Source organism: Diabrotica undecimpunctata, chromosome 1 (genome assembly GCF_040954645.1).
Source record: "Diabrotica undecimpunctata isolate CICGRU chromosome 1, icDiaUnde3, whole genome shotgun sequence".
Classification (NCBI taxonomy): domain Eukaryota; kingdom Metazoa; phylum Arthropoda; class Insecta; order Coleoptera; family Chrysomelidae; genus Diabrotica; species Diabrotica undecimpunctata.
This window is the reverse complement of record NC_092803.1, coordinates 116,461,225-116,482,387: the sequence shown is the minus strand read 5'-3', so window position 1 is coordinate 116,482,387 and position 21,163 is coordinate 116,461,225. Positions and strand designations below refer to the sequence as shown.

The 21,163-nt window shown below is 34.4% G+C and overlaps 1 protein-coding gene across 1 annotated transcript; it reads right to left on the bottom strand.

The window, feature by feature from the left end:
• Positions 1 to 19,529: 19,529 nt before the first annotated feature.
• LOC140440025 (uncharacterized) lies at positions 19,530 to 20,897 on the bottom strand. The gene is made up of 3 exons (XM_072530268.1): positions 20,348 to 20,897; positions 19,864 to 20,290; positions 19,530 to 19,793 (listed from the first exon to the last, which is right to left on the bottom strand). The coding sequence occupies exons 1-2, from the start codon at positions 20,504 to 20,506 to the stop codon at positions 19,934 to 19,936; spliced, it is 516 nt and encodes a 171-aa protein (XP_072386369.1). The 5' UTR covers positions 20,507 to 20,897; the 3' UTR covers positions 19,530 to 19,793; positions 19,864 to 19,933.
• Positions 20,898 to 21,163: the final 266 nt, after the last annotated feature.

Sequence of the window (21,163 nt, the reverse complement as noted above, 5' to 3'; positions counted from 1 at the left end):
AATGGTAACGACTGAAATTGTTTCACAATTATTAAATTATCTCGTTTATTCTTATATCTACGACATAAATGTATTTTTGCTCTAATTATTTTTTTTGCTAAAATCATTTAAGATCGTATGTTTGTTTCTGTTTATGGCTTACTGCTGATAACGTCACCGTCTAGTGTTCGTTATATTTAGAACCTTAAATGGGTGTGTTCGAACAACATTTTTTTTTAAGGTTTTGCCTGTTTATTATCTCTAAAAGCCATTGTTTTTAATGCAACAAACAGCCAAGTCCTGTCTCCATTGGTTATACCGTAGACAACATAAGATTACTGTTGGTGTGAAAAGAATTTGTTATGATTCAGCGCAACAGTGAGTCAAGTTCACCTGCGTCTATGAATGCGTTAGTTCAAATGTAATAATATTGTGTTCGATGTAAGCCGTTGTAAATGTTTCAGTTTAAAATGTGTTAGTCGTGTTCAGTTGTGAAATTTTATTAGTTAATGTGATATGGATTTAAATGAACAAACCAAACCTAAAAACAAGCAGACTACCCGAAAGAAGTTAAGAAATCCAGAAAAATGGTAGCGTAATTCACGAAAGGCTTTGAAACACTGGTATGACATACAAAACCAGCAAAGTAGTTAAAGGTAAAGTTTTCCTATATGACTTTGACTGTCGCTGTCGGCAAAAATGTATAGAAAAAGTTGATATAAACAAACGGCGTTCATTGTTTAACTCGTTTTGGCATTTAGGATATTATAGCCAGCAAAACACCTACTTGCATGGCTGTATAAAGATTTCAAAAACTGTGAGATCCCGTATACGAAATATGAACGCTGCTCCCAAAAATCATTCATATAAATACTTTCTGGCTACAAGTGATAAGAGTATTCAAATATGTAAAAAACTATTTCTTAAAACCTACTATATCAGCTGGGGAAGGATTGAAAGATGTCTTTTTAAGGAAGAATTCCACAGCGTTATTAAGACAAGGGGAATAGCCCCAGCAAAAAATAAATTAAACGATGCTGATGTACGAGCCCCCATCGCATCTTTTCCAGTATTTTCGAGTAATTATTTTCGTACACACAACCCAAACCGTAAATATTTGAACACTGAACTGACAATCAAGAAGATGTACGACTTATACATAGAAAAGTGTGCATTAGATAACAAGTTACCTGCTAAACAAAAGTATTACTATCACGTTTTTAATACCAAATTCAATTTACACTTTAAAACTCCGAGCAAAGACACTTATAGTAAGTGTGACTCTTGGTCAATGAAACTGAAGGTGGAGAGTGATGAAACCAAGAAAGCTGAAATTGAAACTGCCATGAAATTGCACCTTACCAAAGCTGAAACAATGAGAAGTTATCTACAGAAGGAAGTCAATAAAACTTCAACGCTGCGGTACTCGTTGACACTCGATCTTCAAAATGCTCTGCCTTTTCCTAAGTTGACCACTTCAATAGCTTACTATAAACGCAATATGTCTGCTTACAACTGCGGTGTTTATCCTATAAATGCAGGCCCATCTGTAATGTATGTTTGGGATGAAACAGAGGTTGGAAGAGGGTCCCAAGACATAGCTTCAGTTCTCGAAATGCATCTAAAAAAATATGCATCGACTCATCAAAAAATTGTTATATACAGTGATAGTTGTGAAGGGCAGAACCGTAACATAAACATTTCGTTAGTGCTTCTACGGCTTTGCCATGATAATGATATGACTGTGCAAGAAATAGATCTACGTTTTATGATTTCAGGTCATTCTTATCTTCCGAATGACGCAGACTTTGGGATAGTAGAAAGGTTCAGCAAAAATAAACTCATATACGGACCAGAAGATTGGATCAAAATTATAGAAGGTGCTAAAAAGAAAAGAGATCCTTATAAAGTGGTACATTTAAAACCTCTGACCACAGTGAAGCGTAGACCATTATACAACCAACGACGTCCTGTTACATTAGCCTAAAAAAAAAGACATGAAATCGTTACTCCCTTTTATTCCGCCAATATAAGGTACGTTTCCCAAATAAGGCCCACCTTATCTGTTATCAATTTTTCTACCATATGCAATATAATTTAATTTCTCTTTATATTTTCATAGAGGGTAAGGGAAGACAAGAGAAGCGTCGGTCGACCACCTACAAGATGGACTGACGATTTAAGAAGACTCGATAAAAACTGGATGAGAGCGGCGCAAGATAGACGGGGTTGGAAACATGAGGAAGAGGCCTATGTTCAGCAGTGTACTCTTGAGGCTGGATGATGATGATGATTTCATAGAAAACATTATACAATTAGCTAACAGTTTTATATGCTTTTATAGTTAATCTCTTAACATTTTATGTGTTTTTTATATGCTTACAAAAAAGTAAGAAGTGGGCCTTATTAAGAACAGGTTAACCAAATATGGCCCCTCAGTTGCTCCATTTAAGGCCCAGTACTTTAAACATTTAAAAAAAAATTTAAAAGTTCAATGTTGTTAGAATATAACAAGGGATATTTAAAAATACAACAATTACAATAATAAATGTTTATTTTTATAAAAAATTCATGAATTTTATAAACTTTGAGGGATGTAAATCAAAATTAGCCAGTTCCAAATCAGAATTTTGGGAATCACCAAAAATTTGTTTAAATATTTTAATACAGATAAGGTTAGATGTTAATAGTCAAATAATATAAAAATAGAAAACAAACAGTTCACACTAAAAGAAAAACAAAAAAAAACTTAAAAGCTTATAAGTTTGCATAGTGACAATTTTGACAGTGACCCTTGGAAATATTTTCAATAGATGTCACACACTGGGCATATAAATGTAGGATCCTTGTCTGCACGTGTAAGTCCAACACACTCTTCATGAACATAATTTAGACACTGTATGCACAATCTCATATCTGAAACTCGGTCCTCTTTATAAACAGAACAAAACCAGGATACTTGAGTAACTTGTCCTGAACCAGAACTAGGGCCTGCTTCGAGAACATCTTTTTCACTAGGTAGAAATTTTATTTTACCCTTTTCAACTTCAAATTTTTCTTGTTTTTTCCCCTGTTTTACTATCTTTGATTTTTTCCCTAGTTTAGATTTTCTTTCATTTGGTTGGTTTTCTTTTTTTATCCAACCCAATACTAAATCACCAACCTTTTTATTTTCTTTTCCAGCCTTTTTCTCCTTTGATTCTGTATTTTTGCAGGTAGTCAATTCACTTTTTTCGTGGTCTTTATCACTCTCTTTAAACAATGCCTTAGTAACTACAACAGCTTTATAGTTGAGTGATTTAGCACGATTCTGTACAGATTTCTTTTTTGCTTCAGGGGTTTTGAGGATGTCTTGAAATGAGATCTCTAATTCATCATCTGATTCATCATGCAAAGAAATTACTTCTGAAACAAATGTCGAGCTGGATTCAGATGAACTTCTTTTTTTACCTCCTTGTTTGTTATGCTTTTTTTAATTTACTTTAGCAGTTGTATGCATTATTATTGGCTGATTATTGTCTAATGCTTCCTCTGAAATAGATTGTAATGTGGTTTGTTCCATAGTCTTGTTGACTGTTTCTTCGTCATCTATTCTTGTCAATTCCAAAGGAGCAAATGCTTGTTCTGGAATAACACTGGGGTCAAACGGGTAAATACCAGTTGCACGAAATCCAGGAGATACATTCTTGGGTGTAGCAGCTTTAGCCCAAACTTTCGAAAATATTTTACCAAATATCCTTTTGCTAACAATTCGTTCTTCACTTGTTTTTGTTGTTGTCCAATATAACAAAACATCTTGGTCACAGAATTCCTCAAATGGAGCTAAAACGGACTTGTCCATGGGTTGGAGTTCATGTGTTGTGTTGCTAGGCAAACAGAATAGTGTGATGTCATGTGAGGCAGCAGCATCAACGATTCCAGCATCCAGATGTGACTTTGCTCCATAATCTGAGCAAATATGAGAAGAACGTGGGCTTGGAGTTTGAATTTTGCAAAATGATGTACCCATTTTATAAAAGTCATCGTTGTCATTAAACCTTTTTTAGTCATTTCAACCACCGAGCCAGGTGGAAGGTTATCTTGCCATTCTGGTTTTAGTCTTTTTCCTTTAAACAAAATTATCGGAGGTATGATTTGGCCTAGAGCATTCCTACAGGAAACAATTGAAACATTTTCACCATGTTCGGGTGCAACCATATGAACCCTCTTAGTTCTTTTTTTGGCGTATACTGTTTGTTGTTTGTGGAGACTTAGTCTGCATCCTTTTTCGTCCATATTGTAGATAAGCTGTGGTTTGTCAAAAACTTCTAAACGTGTCATTGTCTCTTGTAATTTTGTAAAGTAGTCATTAACTATGACCCTGTTAAGCTGTGCTGCTCTTTCGAGATTCATACTTTGCGTGTTTCTTTTCGCAACGTCTGGGTGGCGTTTCATAAAAAGGTTCAACCACTTTCGTCCAGCTGTACCTTTAATATCATTGAATGGAGCATTTACTTTTTTCTGTAGACAAAATGTGTATACAGATCTTTGAATTACCTTACCGGTTAACGGTACACCAGCATCAGCTAGTCTAAATATTCTATTGCATAGTTCATTTTCTTGTTTAGGTGACAAATACGAAGATCTTCCCAATTTTTTTGTTGCCTTGCCACTACTTACGTGGTTGCGAAGAGTTCTGCGAGAAATTCTAAATGTTGTAGAAGCAGTTCTTACTGACATTCCTCTGCGTACAGCCGCCAAAGCATCTTGAAGCTGGGCCTCACTCCAAAGAGCACGTTTTTTTTTTAGTTGGTTCCATCTGAAACAGAACAAAAATATTTATATAATAACAGTAAATTTTGAATGATAACATTATGTAACGTAGAATAGGATAGCTATGTAGAAAATATCACAGAATTTTAATTTTTTTTTTAACGAAACCGACATGTTTCGTTAAAGAAAAATCTTCTATCTACAAAATTAACAGTAAATTATTTGTCATGAGGAGGAATTCCTAGATACATTTGTCTATGTTTATAGCGTATAGGTTATGATATAACCTATATAATATTATAATAGAATAAGCACTAAATTATATCTTATAATTATTTTTAAATATTCATAAGTTATATAATTAATCTAATTAAGTAGGTACGAATAAATTCGTAATTAATTAATTTATAATTAATTAATTTATATAATAATGATAAATTTATATTAATTAATCAATTATTAATTATTTATAGTAATAAATTTATATTTTGTGTTGCACATATTATGTGCAACACAAAATAAAAAATTCATTAGTTCCAATATAGTACATAGGATCCAAATAAGGCCCACTGGTTTGTGTGGGCCTTATTTGGAACTTCAACTGTGGGTCTTATCTGGGCTACCCTGTTTACGTATGTTCTTTTTTACGTTTTTACAAATATCTCAAGGAAAGTATGCATAATAAAGCATTTCACCACTTTTACTATATTCTAGACATTACAGGCTAAGCGTACATATACAACACTTTATTTATCAAACATTATTTGGATAGTTACGAAGAAAAGTAAACTAACCTCACAATAGTAACAGAGAACAGTTCAGTAGGCTTTCTATAAACAAGTGAGGATAACAATGGCGGCGCTCCGAAAGGACGTCTCCTAGTTCTGCTGTTTGCCGCTAGGTACCAGTAGCATCTAGGCACAGAGGTTGCCTTGCAATATGAGTATTTAAATTAAAAGCATCAACGCCTGGGCCTTATGGGTCAGTCTCGCGACGGCCAGCGTAGAGTGACGTACAAAACGATCGTAGCGCAAGCGAAAATCGTTCCGTGTACTATCAATACGCACTGAAGGACAGTGAATCAGACTATGATTAAACCGAGGGGAGTTATTTTCACCGACTCCTCTCGGAGGTTAGACTTCTGAGGAACTGTATTGAAAAATACGGGTAAAACACAGCGTCCGCTCAGGGATGACACTGTGAGCGTTGTATTTTTGAATTTAACGTTCGCAGACACGGCCCCTGTACCTGTGTAAAGAGAACGTCAAGAGGAACCCTGTCTGAATAAGGCAGTGAACAACCGTGTAAGGGCCTGGTACGGCACCCAGAATCCACTCGACAGCGGTCGATTGGAAAAACAAAAAACAGATTCTACTAAATAGTATTTCAAATTATCTTCTGATTGCAATATGCAGTCACAGAGCGTTCCCGCTCATACAGTCGAAAATCCTCCCCCGCCATCTCCTGCACCACCAACGGACTCGGAGCTAGTATCGCTCGATTATTTGACGCGGATTACGCCAACAAAACGATAACGGTCACTAACAATGAAGACCCGGAGACACCTCAGGTTAGGGATGGGAAAAACCTACTGGTTTTAACCGAAAACCGGTTTTTTTACTTCGCAATAACCGGTTTTGTCGGTTGTTTTTTTGTCCTGGTTATAACCGGTTTTTTATTTTTAAAGTAAAAACCGGTTATTAGGTTTTTACGTTGATTAGGATTAGATTAGGTATTATTTTGGATCCCAATCATAATTATTATTTTCAAGTAATTATTCCAAACAAAACCATAATTCAAATTTTATTTTATTTTATAAATACAGAAGCAAACTGAAAGTGCAAACTCTCATCAGCAAAAAACAATTAAGTTTTATTATAATATTTCGTTGAAAAGGGATTTGTAATCATAATATTTACATTAGAAGTGATCTGGTACATCATCTATTTTTCACACTTGACTCTTGACATTGAAAGTGGGTAAATGGCTGTTTCTGATTACCAAAAATAATGTTCTGACTATAAATATCGAATTACCGATTACGAATACGAATCTCCAAGGATTTCCCTACGTTTTCAAAACGATACACCCATACAGGAAGTATTAAATAAGTAAAACGTACCTATTATACAAATATACAAACGTGTTAAAAGTAATACATGATAATTTTTTTTTGATGGTAGTAAAAATAAAAGATGAATTGCATTATTCAATTTATTTTTAAGTAAAATATTTATGTTGATATTATTTTTTTTTAAATCCCATTTGAAAGAGTCTGGGAAATTTTTTATAAGTTGAAATGGTTGGCGTGGGGAATTTTTTGGGTTTGGGAGGAGAGGAAAATTGGTGGGTAAATTAGAGTATTATATTTTGAAATGGTAAATTAAATTTGCATCATTAATTGAATACAATAATTGCATATTATATTCTACTTTCATTATATTCATTGACAATAGAACCTGAATTATTTTAGCGCTCTCTGTTGAGCAGTAGTATAATAATTTTGGTTTACTGCTCTCTGCATCTGACTACAACCAGATGGAATTCTGTCTACCATATGCTTAAAAGATTCACACTAATGTCCCCATATATAGCTGCAATATTGGCAGATCCCTCGATTAAAAAAGCACCAAGGATGATTTCTGGTTCAGATACAAAACTAATCACTGAAATTGTAAGCATTTTATCACCTTTCGATGAGGCCACAAAGGAGATCTCGGGTTCCCAGTACATTACTGCTAGCCTTGTTATCCCCCTTGTGTCTATTATCGAAAGATTTTTAAAAAACCTCAAGCCAAACCTTAGTACAGCTCAAAAGTTATGCCAAAAGCTTATAACTAGCCTTCAAGAGAGGGGCACTAAGCTTTTACGAAATTCCCTGCTTTGTCATGCTACAATCACGGACCGAGGTTCAAAAAACTATATCTGAATCCGTATATAGCGGAGACAGTCACATCCAATTTAGGCTCGGAAGTTAGGACGTACCTTACCGAAATCGGAAAACTTTCTCCTTCCTGCTAATTCCAGAATGAAGAAGCCAAAGTGAGTTTAAAATCGAACCCTCTTTGGTCTTCACACGATCTGGAGTTGGTGAACAGTGGTTTCAGTTCAAGTTCTCAGGACACACAGATTCTAAGTTTTTTTGAAATGAACTGACTTTATATCTGCAGCGGCCTTTGCTGCGAAGTGATCCGTTTTCATTCTGGGATCAGAACAGAACCTGTATGCCAGGCTTGGCTTTTATAGCTAAACCTGTCGTTGGTCGGAAGTTCGGTGGCATCAGAGAGACTGGTGTCATCATTGAATGATATTGTGTCAGATAAGAGAAGCCCCTTAACCGACCAACATATATATGAACGAGTTTTTCTCAATAGGCTTTATGAAAAATACTGGCCAACATAATGCTAAATCCATTTTATATAACATAACCTATTTGTAACCTAACCTATACTTTTTTACTTAAAATATTACTTCATATTCTTTTATTGTATATTATTGCAATATGTATATATTAATCTTACGCTATATTATATTTAATAATAATCACTAAATATATATTATTAATAAAATAATAAATAAATATAATAATTAATAGAATAAAATGGTTTTATTAAAAATTGTGTTTTATTTATATTGATATTGATGTTCTTTCGATAGTACTAATTTTGATTTAATTACTATTTAACTGGGAATAAGCCACAATTAAAGGTTAAAATACGTTTATTGACGTTTCAATTTCCACTTCGGAAATCGTTCTCAAAATACAAACATTAGTAAATTAAACAAATTTTGTTTTTGTTACTTAGTGAAAAATTCTTCTAATAATTTAATTTTATCTGACTCATCTATATTGACAATTCAGACATACATTATACATTTTAAAGTAGACGACTTTAAAATGATATTGCCAATATTGTTGAGTTGCATTCCTGGGACGACTTTACTTATAAGATAGTTCATTCGATTACATGAAATCAACTTTAACTTGATTTATATCAAAGAAGCGGCTCTAAAATTATGCTAAATGAGACCAATTGTGTCGCGAATTCCTCGGCAGAATGTAGTAGGATCTGGTTACCCATATTGAAAGAGGAAGTTATTAAAAAGAAAATACCAGTATTGGTAAGTCAGTAACATATAGAGAATACATCATTTATATTTTTTAAATAACAAACATATAAAATCGGAATTTGGTATTTATTGAAGGTAAAATAAATGCAAGATCAAATACTTACCATGTCGGGATAGTATTATGAGGTTTTTTTCCTGGTTTTTCCCTCATAATTTACTATGGAATCACTAACAGGAGAATTTTACTGTCATCATGGCATGTATTTGTCTTTTTAAAGACGAATTACATGTTATGATCTTTTCTGACGGATATTCTCAAGTTAAAGTTGATTTCATGTAATCGAATGAACTATCTTATAAGTAAAGTCGTCCCAGGAACGCAACTCAACAATATTGGCAATATCATTTTAAAGTCGTCTACTTTAAAATGTATAATGTATGTCTGAATTGTCAATATAGATGAGTCAGATAAAATTAAATTATTAGAAGAATTTTTCACTAAGTAACAAAAACAAAATTTGTTTAATTTACTAATGTTTGTATTTTGAGAACGATTTCCGAAGTGGAAATTGAAACGTCAATAAACGTATTTTAACCTTTAATTGTGGCTAATTTAAAATGCCACAAGAAAATAGCTTCAGAACAATACTAATTTTGATCATATTTATATCGAGTCGAATGAAGTACCGCAAACTAAAGTGCATTGTAAATGTAACTTTGTAACTATTTTAACTACCGAAAAACCGGTTTTTGCAAAAACCGTTTTTTTTTTGGCCGGTTATAACCGCCAGGTTAAACTGTAAGCAAAAAAAACCGGTATAACCGAAAACCGGTGTTTTTTCAAAAACCACCATCCCTACTTCAGGTAAACAACTTAATAGATTTCGAAGCCATAGACCTAAAAATAAATGTAACCATTTAAACAACGTGAATAATTTAACAGAGGCCCATCAGGCAAATGAAAACATAGAATTAAATGCTAGTAATAGCACATTTTTAACATACAATATAATGCAACAAAATAACGCCGAGACTGCTTACGCAAATAATCAAAAAAATACGTAAACATCAACACGCAACAAATTTAGACTCGGATGAGGAAGAACGGAAAAAGAAAGTAAGAGAAATTAACAAAAACAGAACCATGGCCAAAACAATACGGCTGTTAACTGAAGAAGTAGCAGAGCTTAGGAAGGAGATAAGCAAACTGCAAGAACTGATAGAAAGAAAAGACAGGCAGAACAACGACCTGACAAACCAAGTCCTTCAGATGTCCACTGCTATGCAGAATATGTATAACAGGGAGGATAAAGAGACTACAAAGCCCCAACTTGAAACAACTGGCCGCAGTGTAGTGCCAGACACCCGTGACAATGAAAAAGACAAAAAATCCACCGAGGAAGAAATGGACATAGAGCCGATAGAAGCTCCTGAATGGAAACCTACGCAAAGTAGGAGGCAAAGAAAAAATAAAAACAAAAAGGCAGAAAAGGAGGAGGAAACCAAACCTCAAGAGGAAACAAAGAACTCAGGAAGAGACAACAGGTAAAAAAACGGGAACAAAACCGAAACAAGCAGAGAATGACAAAACCACGCAAAAAGTGGACAAAGAAAAAGCAGAGGAAGCTTCAAACCCTAAAGAAGTAGGAAGAAAGAATGCAGAAAATGCTCAAAACGCACAAACGGAAGAAAAAGAAAAAGTAACTCTTACAGCTACAAAAAATATGCCAAAACCACCGGCAATAATACTAAAATCTGTTAATTATAGCCAACAGATTTTAAAAATCGCAGCACAGAGGGGGATAGCTTTTGTCAATAAATTTGTTAAATCTGGACGTAGCATTGTGATCCAGACTAAAGATATAGAAAATTACCTAAAAATGGTAAAGTTCCTAGAGGAATCTGATAAGGACCTATTTAACAAGGTCAATAAAAACATCGAATACATAGCGTATCCGATAGATCAGGAGAAAACCAAGAGGGTAGTGCTGCGAGGACTAGGAGCGCATACAAAGACAGAAGTTATCAAACAAGGGCTAAAAGAAATAAACATTGAAGCGATAAAAGTCATAAACATGACCACAAGAAGAGACAGAAAACCACTTCCTCTCTTCCTAATAACAATAAACGAGGAAGACGACGCGAAAATCAAGAACATAAACAACCTATGTTATATGAGAGTATTCATAGAGGAAGAATACAAAAACAACAAGGAGGTAATGCAATGCTATAATTGCCAGGGCTTCTATCACGGGTCGAAAGCATGCCACTGTGGAGCCAAATGTGTAAAATGCGGGGCAAACCACGAGTCTGGAGAGTGCCAGAAAGACATAGACACCCCACCCAAATGAAACTGAAGGTGGAGAGTGATAAAACCAAGAAAGCTGAAATTGAAACTGCCATGAAATTGCACCTTACCAAAGCTGAAACAATGAGAAGTTATCTACAGAAGGAAGTCAATAAAACTTCAACGCTGCGGTACTCGTTGACACTCGATCTTCAAAATGCTCTGCCTTTTCCTAAGTTGACCACTTCAATAGCTTACTATAAACGCAATATATCTGCTTACAACTGCGGTGTTTATCCTATAAATGCAGGCCCACCTGTAGTGTATGTTTGGGATGAAACAGAGGTTGGAAGAGGGTCCCAAGACATAGCTTCAGTTCTCGAAATGCATCTAAAAAAATATGCATCGACTCATCAAAAAATTGTTATATACAGTGATAGTTGTGAAGGGCAGAACCGTAACATAAACATTTCGTTAGTGCTTCTACGGCTTTGCCATGATAATGATATGACTGTGCAAGAAATAGATCTACGTTTTATGATTTCAGGTCATTCTTATTTTCCGAATGACGCAGACTTTGGGATAGTAGAAAGGTTCAGCAAAAATAAACTCATATACGGACCAGAAGATTGGATCAAAATTATAGAAGGTGCTAAAAAGAAAAGAGATCCTTATAAAGTGGTACATTTAAAACCTCTGACCACAGTGAAGCGTAGACCATTATACAACCAACGACGTCCTGTTACATTAGCCTAAAAAAAAAGACATGAAATCGTTACTCCCTTTTATTCCGCCAATATAAGGTACGTTTCCCAAATAAGGCCCACCTTATCTGTTATCAATTTTTCTACCATATGCAATATAATTTAATTTCTCTTTATATTTTCATAGAGGGGAAGGGAAGACAAGAGAAGCGTCGGTCGACCACCTACAAGATGGACTGACGATTTAAGAAGACTCGATAAAAACTGGATGAGAGCGGCGCAAGATAGACGGGGTTGGAAACATGAGGAAGAGGCCTATGTTCAGCAGTGTAATCTTGAGGCTGGATGATGATGATGATTTTATAGAAAACATTATACAATCAGCTAACAGTTTTATATGCTTTTATAGTTAATCTCTTAACATTTTATGTGTTTTTTATATGCTTACAAAAAAGTAAGAAGTGGGCCTTATTAAGAACAGGTTAACCAAATATGGCCTCTCAGTTGCTCCATTTAAGGCCCAGTACTTTAAACATTTAAAAAAAAATTTAAAAGTTCAATGTTGTTAGAATATAACAAGGGATATTTAAAAATACAACAATTACAATAATAAATGTTTATTTTTATAAAAAATTCATGAATTTTATAAACTTTGAGGGATGTAAATCAAAATTAGCCAGTTCCAAATCAGAATTTTGGGAATCACCAAAAATTTGTTCAAATATTTTAATACAGATAAGGTTAGATGTTAATAGTCAAATAGGCTCGGAAGTTAGGACGTACCTTACCGAAATCGGAAAACTTTCTCCTTCCTGCTAATTCCAGAATGAAGAAGCCAAAGTGAGTTTAAAATCGAACCCTCTTTGGTCTTCACACGATCTGGAGTTGGTGAACAGTGGTTTCAGTTCAAGTTCTCAGGACACACAGATTCTAAGTTGTTTTTGAAATGAACTGACTTTATATCTGCAGCGGCCTTTGCTGCCAAGTGATCCGTTTTCATTCTGGGATCAGAACAGAACCTGTATGCCAGGCTTGGCTTTTATAGCTAAAAAAAATACATGTCGTTGGTCGGAAGTTCGGTGGCATCAGAGAGACTGGTGTCATTATTGAATGATATTGTGTCAGATGAGAGAAGCCCCTTAACCGATCAACATATATATGAACGAGTTTTTCTCAATAGGCTTTATGAAAAATACTGGCCAACATAATGCTAAATCCATTTCATATAACATAACCTATTTGTAACCTAACCTATACTTTTTTACTTAAAATATTACTTCATATTCTTTTATTGTATATTATTGCAATATGTATATATTAATCTTACGCTATATTATATTTAATAATAATCACTAAATATATATTAATAATAAAATAATAAATAAATATAATAATTAATAGAATAAAATGGTTTTATTAAAAATTGTGTTTTATTTATATTGATATTGATGTTCTTTCGATAGTACTAATTTTGATCATATTTATATCGAGTCGAATGAAGTATCGCAAACTAAAGTGCATTGTTAATGTAACTTTGTAACTATTTTAACTACCGAAAAACCGGTTTTTGCAAAAACCGTTTTTTTTGGCCGGTTATAACCGCCAGGTTAAACTGTAAGCAAAAAAACCGGTATAACCGAAAACCGGTGTTTTTTCAAAAACCACCATCCCTACTTCAGGTAAACAACTTAATAGATTTCGAAGCCATAGACCTAAAAATAAATGTAAACCCTTTAAACAACGCGAATAATTTAACAGAGGCCCATCAGGCAAATGAAAACATAGAATTAAATGCTAGTAATAGCACATTTTTAACATACAATATAATGCAACAAAATAACGCCGAGACTGCTTACGCAAATAATCAAAAAAATACGTAAACGTCAACACGCAACAAATTTAGACTCGGATGAGGAAGAACGGAAAAAGAAAGTAAGAGAAATTAACGAAAACAGAACCATGGCCAAAACAATACGGCTGTTAACTGAAGAAGTAGCAGAGCTTAGGAAGGAGATAAGCAAACTGCAAGAACTGATAGAAAGAAAAGACAGGCAGAACAACGACCTGACAAACCAAGTCCTTCAGATGTCCACTGCTATGCAGAATATGTATAACAGGGAGGATAAAGAGACTACAAAGCCCCAACTTGAAACAACTGGCCGCAGTGTAGTGCCAGACACCCGTGACAATGAAAAAGACAAAAAATCCACCGAGGAAGAAATGGACATAGAGCCGATAGAAGCTCCTGAATGGAAGCCTACGCAAAGTAGGAGGCAAAGAAAAAATAAAAACAAAAAGGCAGAAAAGGAGGAGGAAACCAAACCTCAAGAGGAAACAAAGAACTCAGGAAGAGACAACAGGCAAAAAAACGGGAACAAAACCGAAACAAGCACAGAATGACAAAACCACGCAAAAAGTGGACAAAGAAAAAGCAGAGGAAGCTTCAAACCCTAAAGAAGTAGGAAGAAAGAATGCAGAAAATGCTCAAAACGCACAAACGGAAGAAAAAGAAAAAGTAACTCTTACAGCTACAAAAAATATGCCAAAACCACCGGCAATAATACTAAAATCTGTTAATTATAGCCAACAGATTTTAAAAATCGCAGCACAGAGGGGGATAGCTTTTGTCAATAAATTTGTTAAATCTGGACGTAGCATTGTGATCCAGACTAAAGATATAGAAAATTACCTAAAAATGGTAAAGGTCCTGGAGGAATCTGATAAGGACCTATTTAACAAGGTCAATAAAAACATCGAATACATAGCGTATCCGATAGATCAGGAGAAAACCAAGAGGGTAGTGCTGCGAGGACTCGGAGCGCATACAAAGACAGAAGTTATCAAACAAGGGCTAAAAGAAATAAACATTGAAGCGATAAAAGTCATAAACATGACCACAAGAAGAGACAGAAAACCACTTCCTCTCTTCCTAATAACAATAAAGGAGGAAGACGACGCGAAAATCAAGAACATAAACAACCTATGTTATATGAGAGTATTCATAGAGGAAGAATACAAAAACAACAAGGAGGTAATGCAATGCTATAATTGCCAGGGCTTCTATCACGGGTCGAAAGCATGCCACTGTGGAGCCAAATGTGTAAAATGCGGGGCAAACCACAAGTCTGGAGAGTGCCAGAAAGACGTAGACACCCCACCCAAATGTGCCAACTGCGGAGAAGAACACACGGCAAACTACAGTGGTTGCAAGATAGCTCCGAAAAGGAAGCAAACTTCACAACAACCTCCAAACCAACAAACTGCAATAAGCGCACCCGTAGCAAAGGGTGTAAGCTACGCACAGGCAACCTAAACAACACAAAATACGCCACAAAATAAACCCATCATCAACGAGGCACTCATATTGTCATTTCAAGAACAGATGAAAAATGTATCGACCCTGTTCGAAAAAATGACTACAGTGATGAACGCGTTAAGCAGTTTCGGCGGTACTCAATAATGCCGGCACAATTAGACGATCTACAAATAGGGTCATGGAATTCTGGCGGATTGAGACAAAAAATCAATGATCTAGACGAGTTCTCCAACAGACTCAATTTAGACGTTGTAGCCTTGCAAGAGACCCGTCTCACGGAAAAGGTGAAAACCAAATTTCCGGGCTACAGCGTCTACAGGAATGAGCATAGATCACGCTCGGGAGGCACGGCCATTCTGGTGAAAAAAGGAATAGAACATCAATCAATTCCTACACCAGATGGTCTGGTCACTATGGAAGCCACCATAGTTCTGATCATTGCGGCCAACGACAAGCTGAAAATTGTCTCAGCCTATGTCAGACCGCATGATCCGATTCTGGGCGAGGATCTGGACATCATTATATACAAAACGTTTAATATAAATCATTTACTCGTGTGTTTTGCCAAAGTAAAAGTTGGAGTACGTTCTTCAAAGTTTATTTGTTTGTGATTCGAGTTTATATATGCCGTAATTGACTCACAAACCTGAATAAAATAAAATTAAATGTTTGTTTTTTTTACAGTATGTCTGAAACACGGAAAGTAAAATTTACAATCAGACCTATTCCGTAACTCATTTCGATGATAGAAATGAGTAAAATCGAATCGAAATTGTCAAGTCGAATAGAAATGATCCTAAATGATATTCCATAACTTTTTTCATTTCTACAATCGAAATCGTAAATCGAAATTGATTTCGACAGCGTTTATTCTGTCGAAATGACTTTTCGATATCGAAATTTGATTTGCTAAAACTTCAAATTTTATTTTTATATTTGAATTAAAATTGAGTTTCATTATGGATTTACAATTAAATTTCGGCATCCATCTTGGAATTGAAATTGGGGAAGAATTGCAAAGGTAAGTAGCACATTTAACGCGCTACAAAATGTGATATATATAATCGTTTTGTTCAAATTCTTTTTATACTTAGTTTCTTATATAGGTAACTGTTCTGTCTTTTTAGCAAAATATTCAACCTTCAGAGGCGCACCCTTAGGGATGCAAGTAATCCCTTTGAAATCCCTGAACAAATATTTAAAGGTCTGTACCGTCTACCAAAGGAAATAGCCATGGACCTTATTAATGAAATAGAACCTTTTTTGGCTGGACAGATCAGAATAACAGCTGTGCCAAATTATTTGAAGGTAAATCAATCTCAAATAAATTTAAAAACACACTAAAATACATAGTTTCATAATTTTAAATAAGGTATTTTCAGGTTTTATGCGCTTTACATTTTTATGCCCAAGGAGATTATCAAAAAGCTGTTGGCCAAGACTTTTTGTTGGGTATGAGCCAGCCAATGGTTAGTAGGTGCATAAACAGTATAAGTGAAATACTGTCAAATCACATTGGTCGGCGATACATAAAGTTTCCCAGTACGATAGAAGAAAAACGTTTCTTAACACAAGGGTAAATAATTTTGAACCTATTAATATGGCTTTTTTAAAATGTGCTTAAAATTTTAGATTTATGAATAAATTTAACTTCCCGGGAGTAGTAGGGTGCATTGATTGCACACACATTGCAATTGTTGCACATCCTCTAGATCACCCTGTACATCCAGGTATTGCATACCTCAACAGAAAGGGATATCACAGTATAAATTGCCAACTGGTATGTTTTAAACTTTAACTTTAAACTTTCACTAGCAACTTATTTTTTAGATATGTGATTCAAATTTGAAAATTTTAAATTGTAATTCAAGATATCCTGGATCCACGCATGACTCCGCTATATGGACCATGTCTAATATTTTTCATCATATGGAACAAACATATGATGATGGAGAACGAGGATTCTGGTTATTAGGTTGGTTGGTTGGTTCAGTTGCCTTAAATATATTACACATTAAATTTCTAGGTGATTCTGGCTATCCTTTACAGCCATGGTTACTAACACCAATAGAAGGTGCCCAACAAAATACTCCAGAAGGACGATATACTGTTGCACATAGTTCAGTAAGAAACTGTATTGAACGGTGCAATGGAGTATTAAAAATGAGATTTCGTTGTCTGTTAAAACATAGAGTTCTACACTACAGTCCTGTTAAAGCTGCTGAAATAATAAATGCTTGCTGTGTATTACACAATATTCTTGTTGCTCACAATATTGAACCAGAAGAAGATCAGATTATAAATGACATGGAGAAAAATGTACCAGAAAATAATTGTAAGTCTATTTGTATTTTATTTAAACTAGTAAGCAGTGACCTAGCATAATAAAGTCTTGCATATCTTTTTCAATAATCATTTGAAACACTGAAAATAATCGACCAAAATGTATAGATAGAAAAATTGTGGACAACATTGAAATTTTATTTTTGTTACAGTGCCACTAGATGATAGATTGGATGCTGGCCGCAGAATTCGAAACCAATTAATAAGAAATTATTTTAATTAATATATAACGTTAAATCCTAGATATTATTGAAAAATGAATAAACAACACAACATTAAACATTCTTTTATTTACAGAAAACCATTTGATACATTACAAATCGCAATAAACAAACATTTAGCTGCCAGATATAGGGCAAAACTCACCTCAAACTAAATCGCTCCCAAGGCGAAGAACTCCAAGGTTTTGTATAGAAGTGAAGGAAATATGGAAAGAAAAGAAAAAAGATCACCTAAAATACATGTCCACTAAGGCACAAGAGGTATACAATAATTATAAGGCAATAAGAAATGAAACAAATTCACTTGTAAGAAGAATAAAAAATGATCACTGGGAAAGCTTTTCGAAAGAAATGGAACATGATTTATATGGTCTGCAAAAGGAAATATGGCACGTTATAAGAGGTCAAAGAACAGAGGGTAAAAGGAACTAATGGAATGAAAACACATAGCAAAAGATACATCGATTGACTATCTAAAAAAGCTCTATGCAGAGAAAGAACAAATGACGCTAGAACCGGAAACACCAGAAATTACAACAAATGAAGCTGTTAATATAGTACACAGAAAGTTTGAAAAACACCTGAAAAGCTGCAGGTAAGGACAGAATACCAAAGTAATTACTGAAATAGTGTGGAGCAGCAATGACAAAACGATAGTTAACAAAATCATAAAACAATAAAATACCAGAAGAATGGAGAACGAGGAAACTAATTCTACTATTCAAAAAACAGCCAAAAAACTACAGAGTTATCAACTTGTTTAATTTTACCCTAAAACTTACAACTAGAATTCTACAAGAACTAATGAATCAGAGGATAAGTTTAGTAGATGAACAACAGAGTTTTCATACTGGAAGATAGTGTACAGATGCAATATTCGTCATAAAACAAATTACTGAGAAATCACTAGAGTATAATAAACCAGCATTTCTATGTCTGATTGACTTTCACAGAGTAAGACTCAAAAATGTAATCCGTCTTCTGTATAATAGCAAAGACTCCCTAGAAACATCTACCAAAACAACAAAAGGAAGTCACAATAGATGAACAACTTACAGATCCTAGACATAGGCAGCGGAATAAGTCAGGAAGACTCATGGAGTCCTATGCTCTTCAATTTAATCATGGATGAAATATTCAAAATCGTCAACAAAGGAAGAGGATAGAGAACAGGAAACAAAGGGGTAAAAAATGCTCCTAGGTGACACAAAACTGATAGTCCATGATGAAGATAGTCTGCAAAGATTAGTCCACAGATTCAACATAAAAGCAAGATAATTCAATATGACAATTTCATCTCAGAAAACTAAAGCAATAGTAATCAGTCAAGAACCAATCAGATGTAAAATAGAAACTGATGATATTAGTATTGAACAAGTAATGGAAACAAAATACCTTTGAATTACAGTGTCAAGCTATGGAGACCTGGACAAAGAAGTGAAAAATCAAATACAAAAAGCAAATAGACTGGCAGGATGTTTTAATAACACTATAGCGAAACCTACATATTAACACTTAGATGAAGTCAAGAATTTATAAAGCTAGTTTACAACCAATAATGACATATATATTCATTAGAAACAAGATTCAATACAGCCACAACACAAAGACTACTAAAGTTGCAGACTAGTTAAACAGTAAAATGTTAATTACCGGGAAGTTAAAAATTAAATATGTAGTTGTTTTTATTTTAATTAACCTATAACCAAACACTAAGGGTATTGAAATCCTTAAAGTTTAAAATTATTGTTATACATAAAAAAATTAAATATATACAAAAAAATACAAAAATAGATACTAATTAAAAATTATATTAATCTATAATTGCATTGTAAAATGCTTATTGACAGAATCATTTTCTATATCTAGACCTTCAAGATTTAATTCTCGTTCCTTAATTATGATCTCTCTTTCCTTTAACTGCAATTCTTTTGCTTTATTTTTCGCTTCTAGTAAGCATATATTCAGTTCCAATTCTTTTAAATGCAGCTGCTTCTCTCTAAACTGATTGTCACCCTCAGACTTAGCTGCTGTATCCAACAGTTTATTTAAAATTTCAGCAGTCTGCTTTTGACCTGTCATATAGTATTCCGCTGCCCTTTGTAAATTAGATGACTTATCTGAAAAGCAAAAAATATTTTGTAACAACTTTTCTACTTAACTAAACTGTATGGTTATTGTGCAGCTTACCTTTAATGGTCTTTTTTTGAACAGAAGTTTCCATGTTGTAGTTGGAGTATGGTGGAACCAATGGAGTATGTTAAGCCACATACCCCATTGGTTCTTGTTTTTGTGTTTGAATCACTTGTGGTACTACAATGCTGGTATCATCTTTATGGTAGCTGGTAGCAGTTGTTTCCAAAATATCCTCTTCGGCATCTAACAATGATACGTCTATGTTTGTTGCTGGGCTAAGATCCTCCACTATTATATCCTCACTTAGGCCTAATTCAACTACATCTGTTCCCGTTACTGATATGAAAGAAATTGCTGCCATTAATTTTTCTTCGGCAGGTGTCAACTTTTTTGGCACTGCATCACCCCCACCTGTTTTGTTTTGGCATCGGATGGCCTCCCGGGCCTTTTTTTTTGTGTGGCTTTTCCAGTCAATAAATGTCTAAAAACAAAAAAAAATTAAAATATGGGATTTATAAAAACAGACCTAACTAATTACCTTTTTCCACTGCTGTTTATTTTTACTGGGACCACAACCCATACTATTTAAATTTAATGTGAGTTCGTCCCACAACTTCTCAACTATTTTGTTGGATGCCTCTGAGGGTTTTGTTTTCCCATGAACTAAAATTTTATTTTGGGTAACAAACTCCACCATGTGGTTTAATTGTTCCGGAGATGTCTTTTTTTACTTGGAGTAGCCATTTCAATAGTACTCGACTGAAAAATCTAACGGTAAATAACTATGGGCACGTGAAAAACCACTAACAAATTGGTAAATATGAAATTAACCAAACCGAAAAAACGTAAACAAATATTTCAGGTTAGTTAGACCACGTTAGACTGTCAAATTGTCGCTCGTCACGAGCGAATTGCGAGGTTGCTATCGATACTAAACCGAGTGAGATCGGAATTGTTGTTTTCGATCTGTCTGTACTTCTATTTGATTTACAGAATACCGATTTAAGTAGCAGTAGATGTCGAACATTACGATTTTCAAAGATTCCGATTCGACTAAGCCATTTCTATTCGATTTAGCGAAAGTTATAGAATAGGTCTGATTATCTCAGTTATTTTTGTGGTTGCAAGGTCGACAGAGATCTTTAGTTGAGGGTGAGGCAGTTTTTGGAGCTGGCCACGTTATATTTTGTAAATTACGCCTTACGTTTTCTACTAATAATTTCATGAGACCTTTGGGGCAATCTAGCTGATGGAACAGCATTTTTCAGTCTTCTCAATTTAGTTTCAGGTGTTACTATAAAGTAAATTAGATATAAATATATTAAAATATAAATAATATTTTAATCAACACTTA

What these genes read in the sequence shown, in the direction of transcription:
- LOC140440025 (XM_072530268.1), bottom strand. Translation starts at nt 20,506, where the DNA reads ATGGTGGAGTTTGTTACCCAAAATAAAATTTTAGTTCATGGGAAAACA. An exon ending in ATAAACAGCAGTGGAAAAAG is followed by an intron (nt 20,291 to 20,347) that starts GTAATTAGTTAG and finishes TTTTGTTTTTAG; the next exon opens with ACATTTATTGACTGGAAAAG.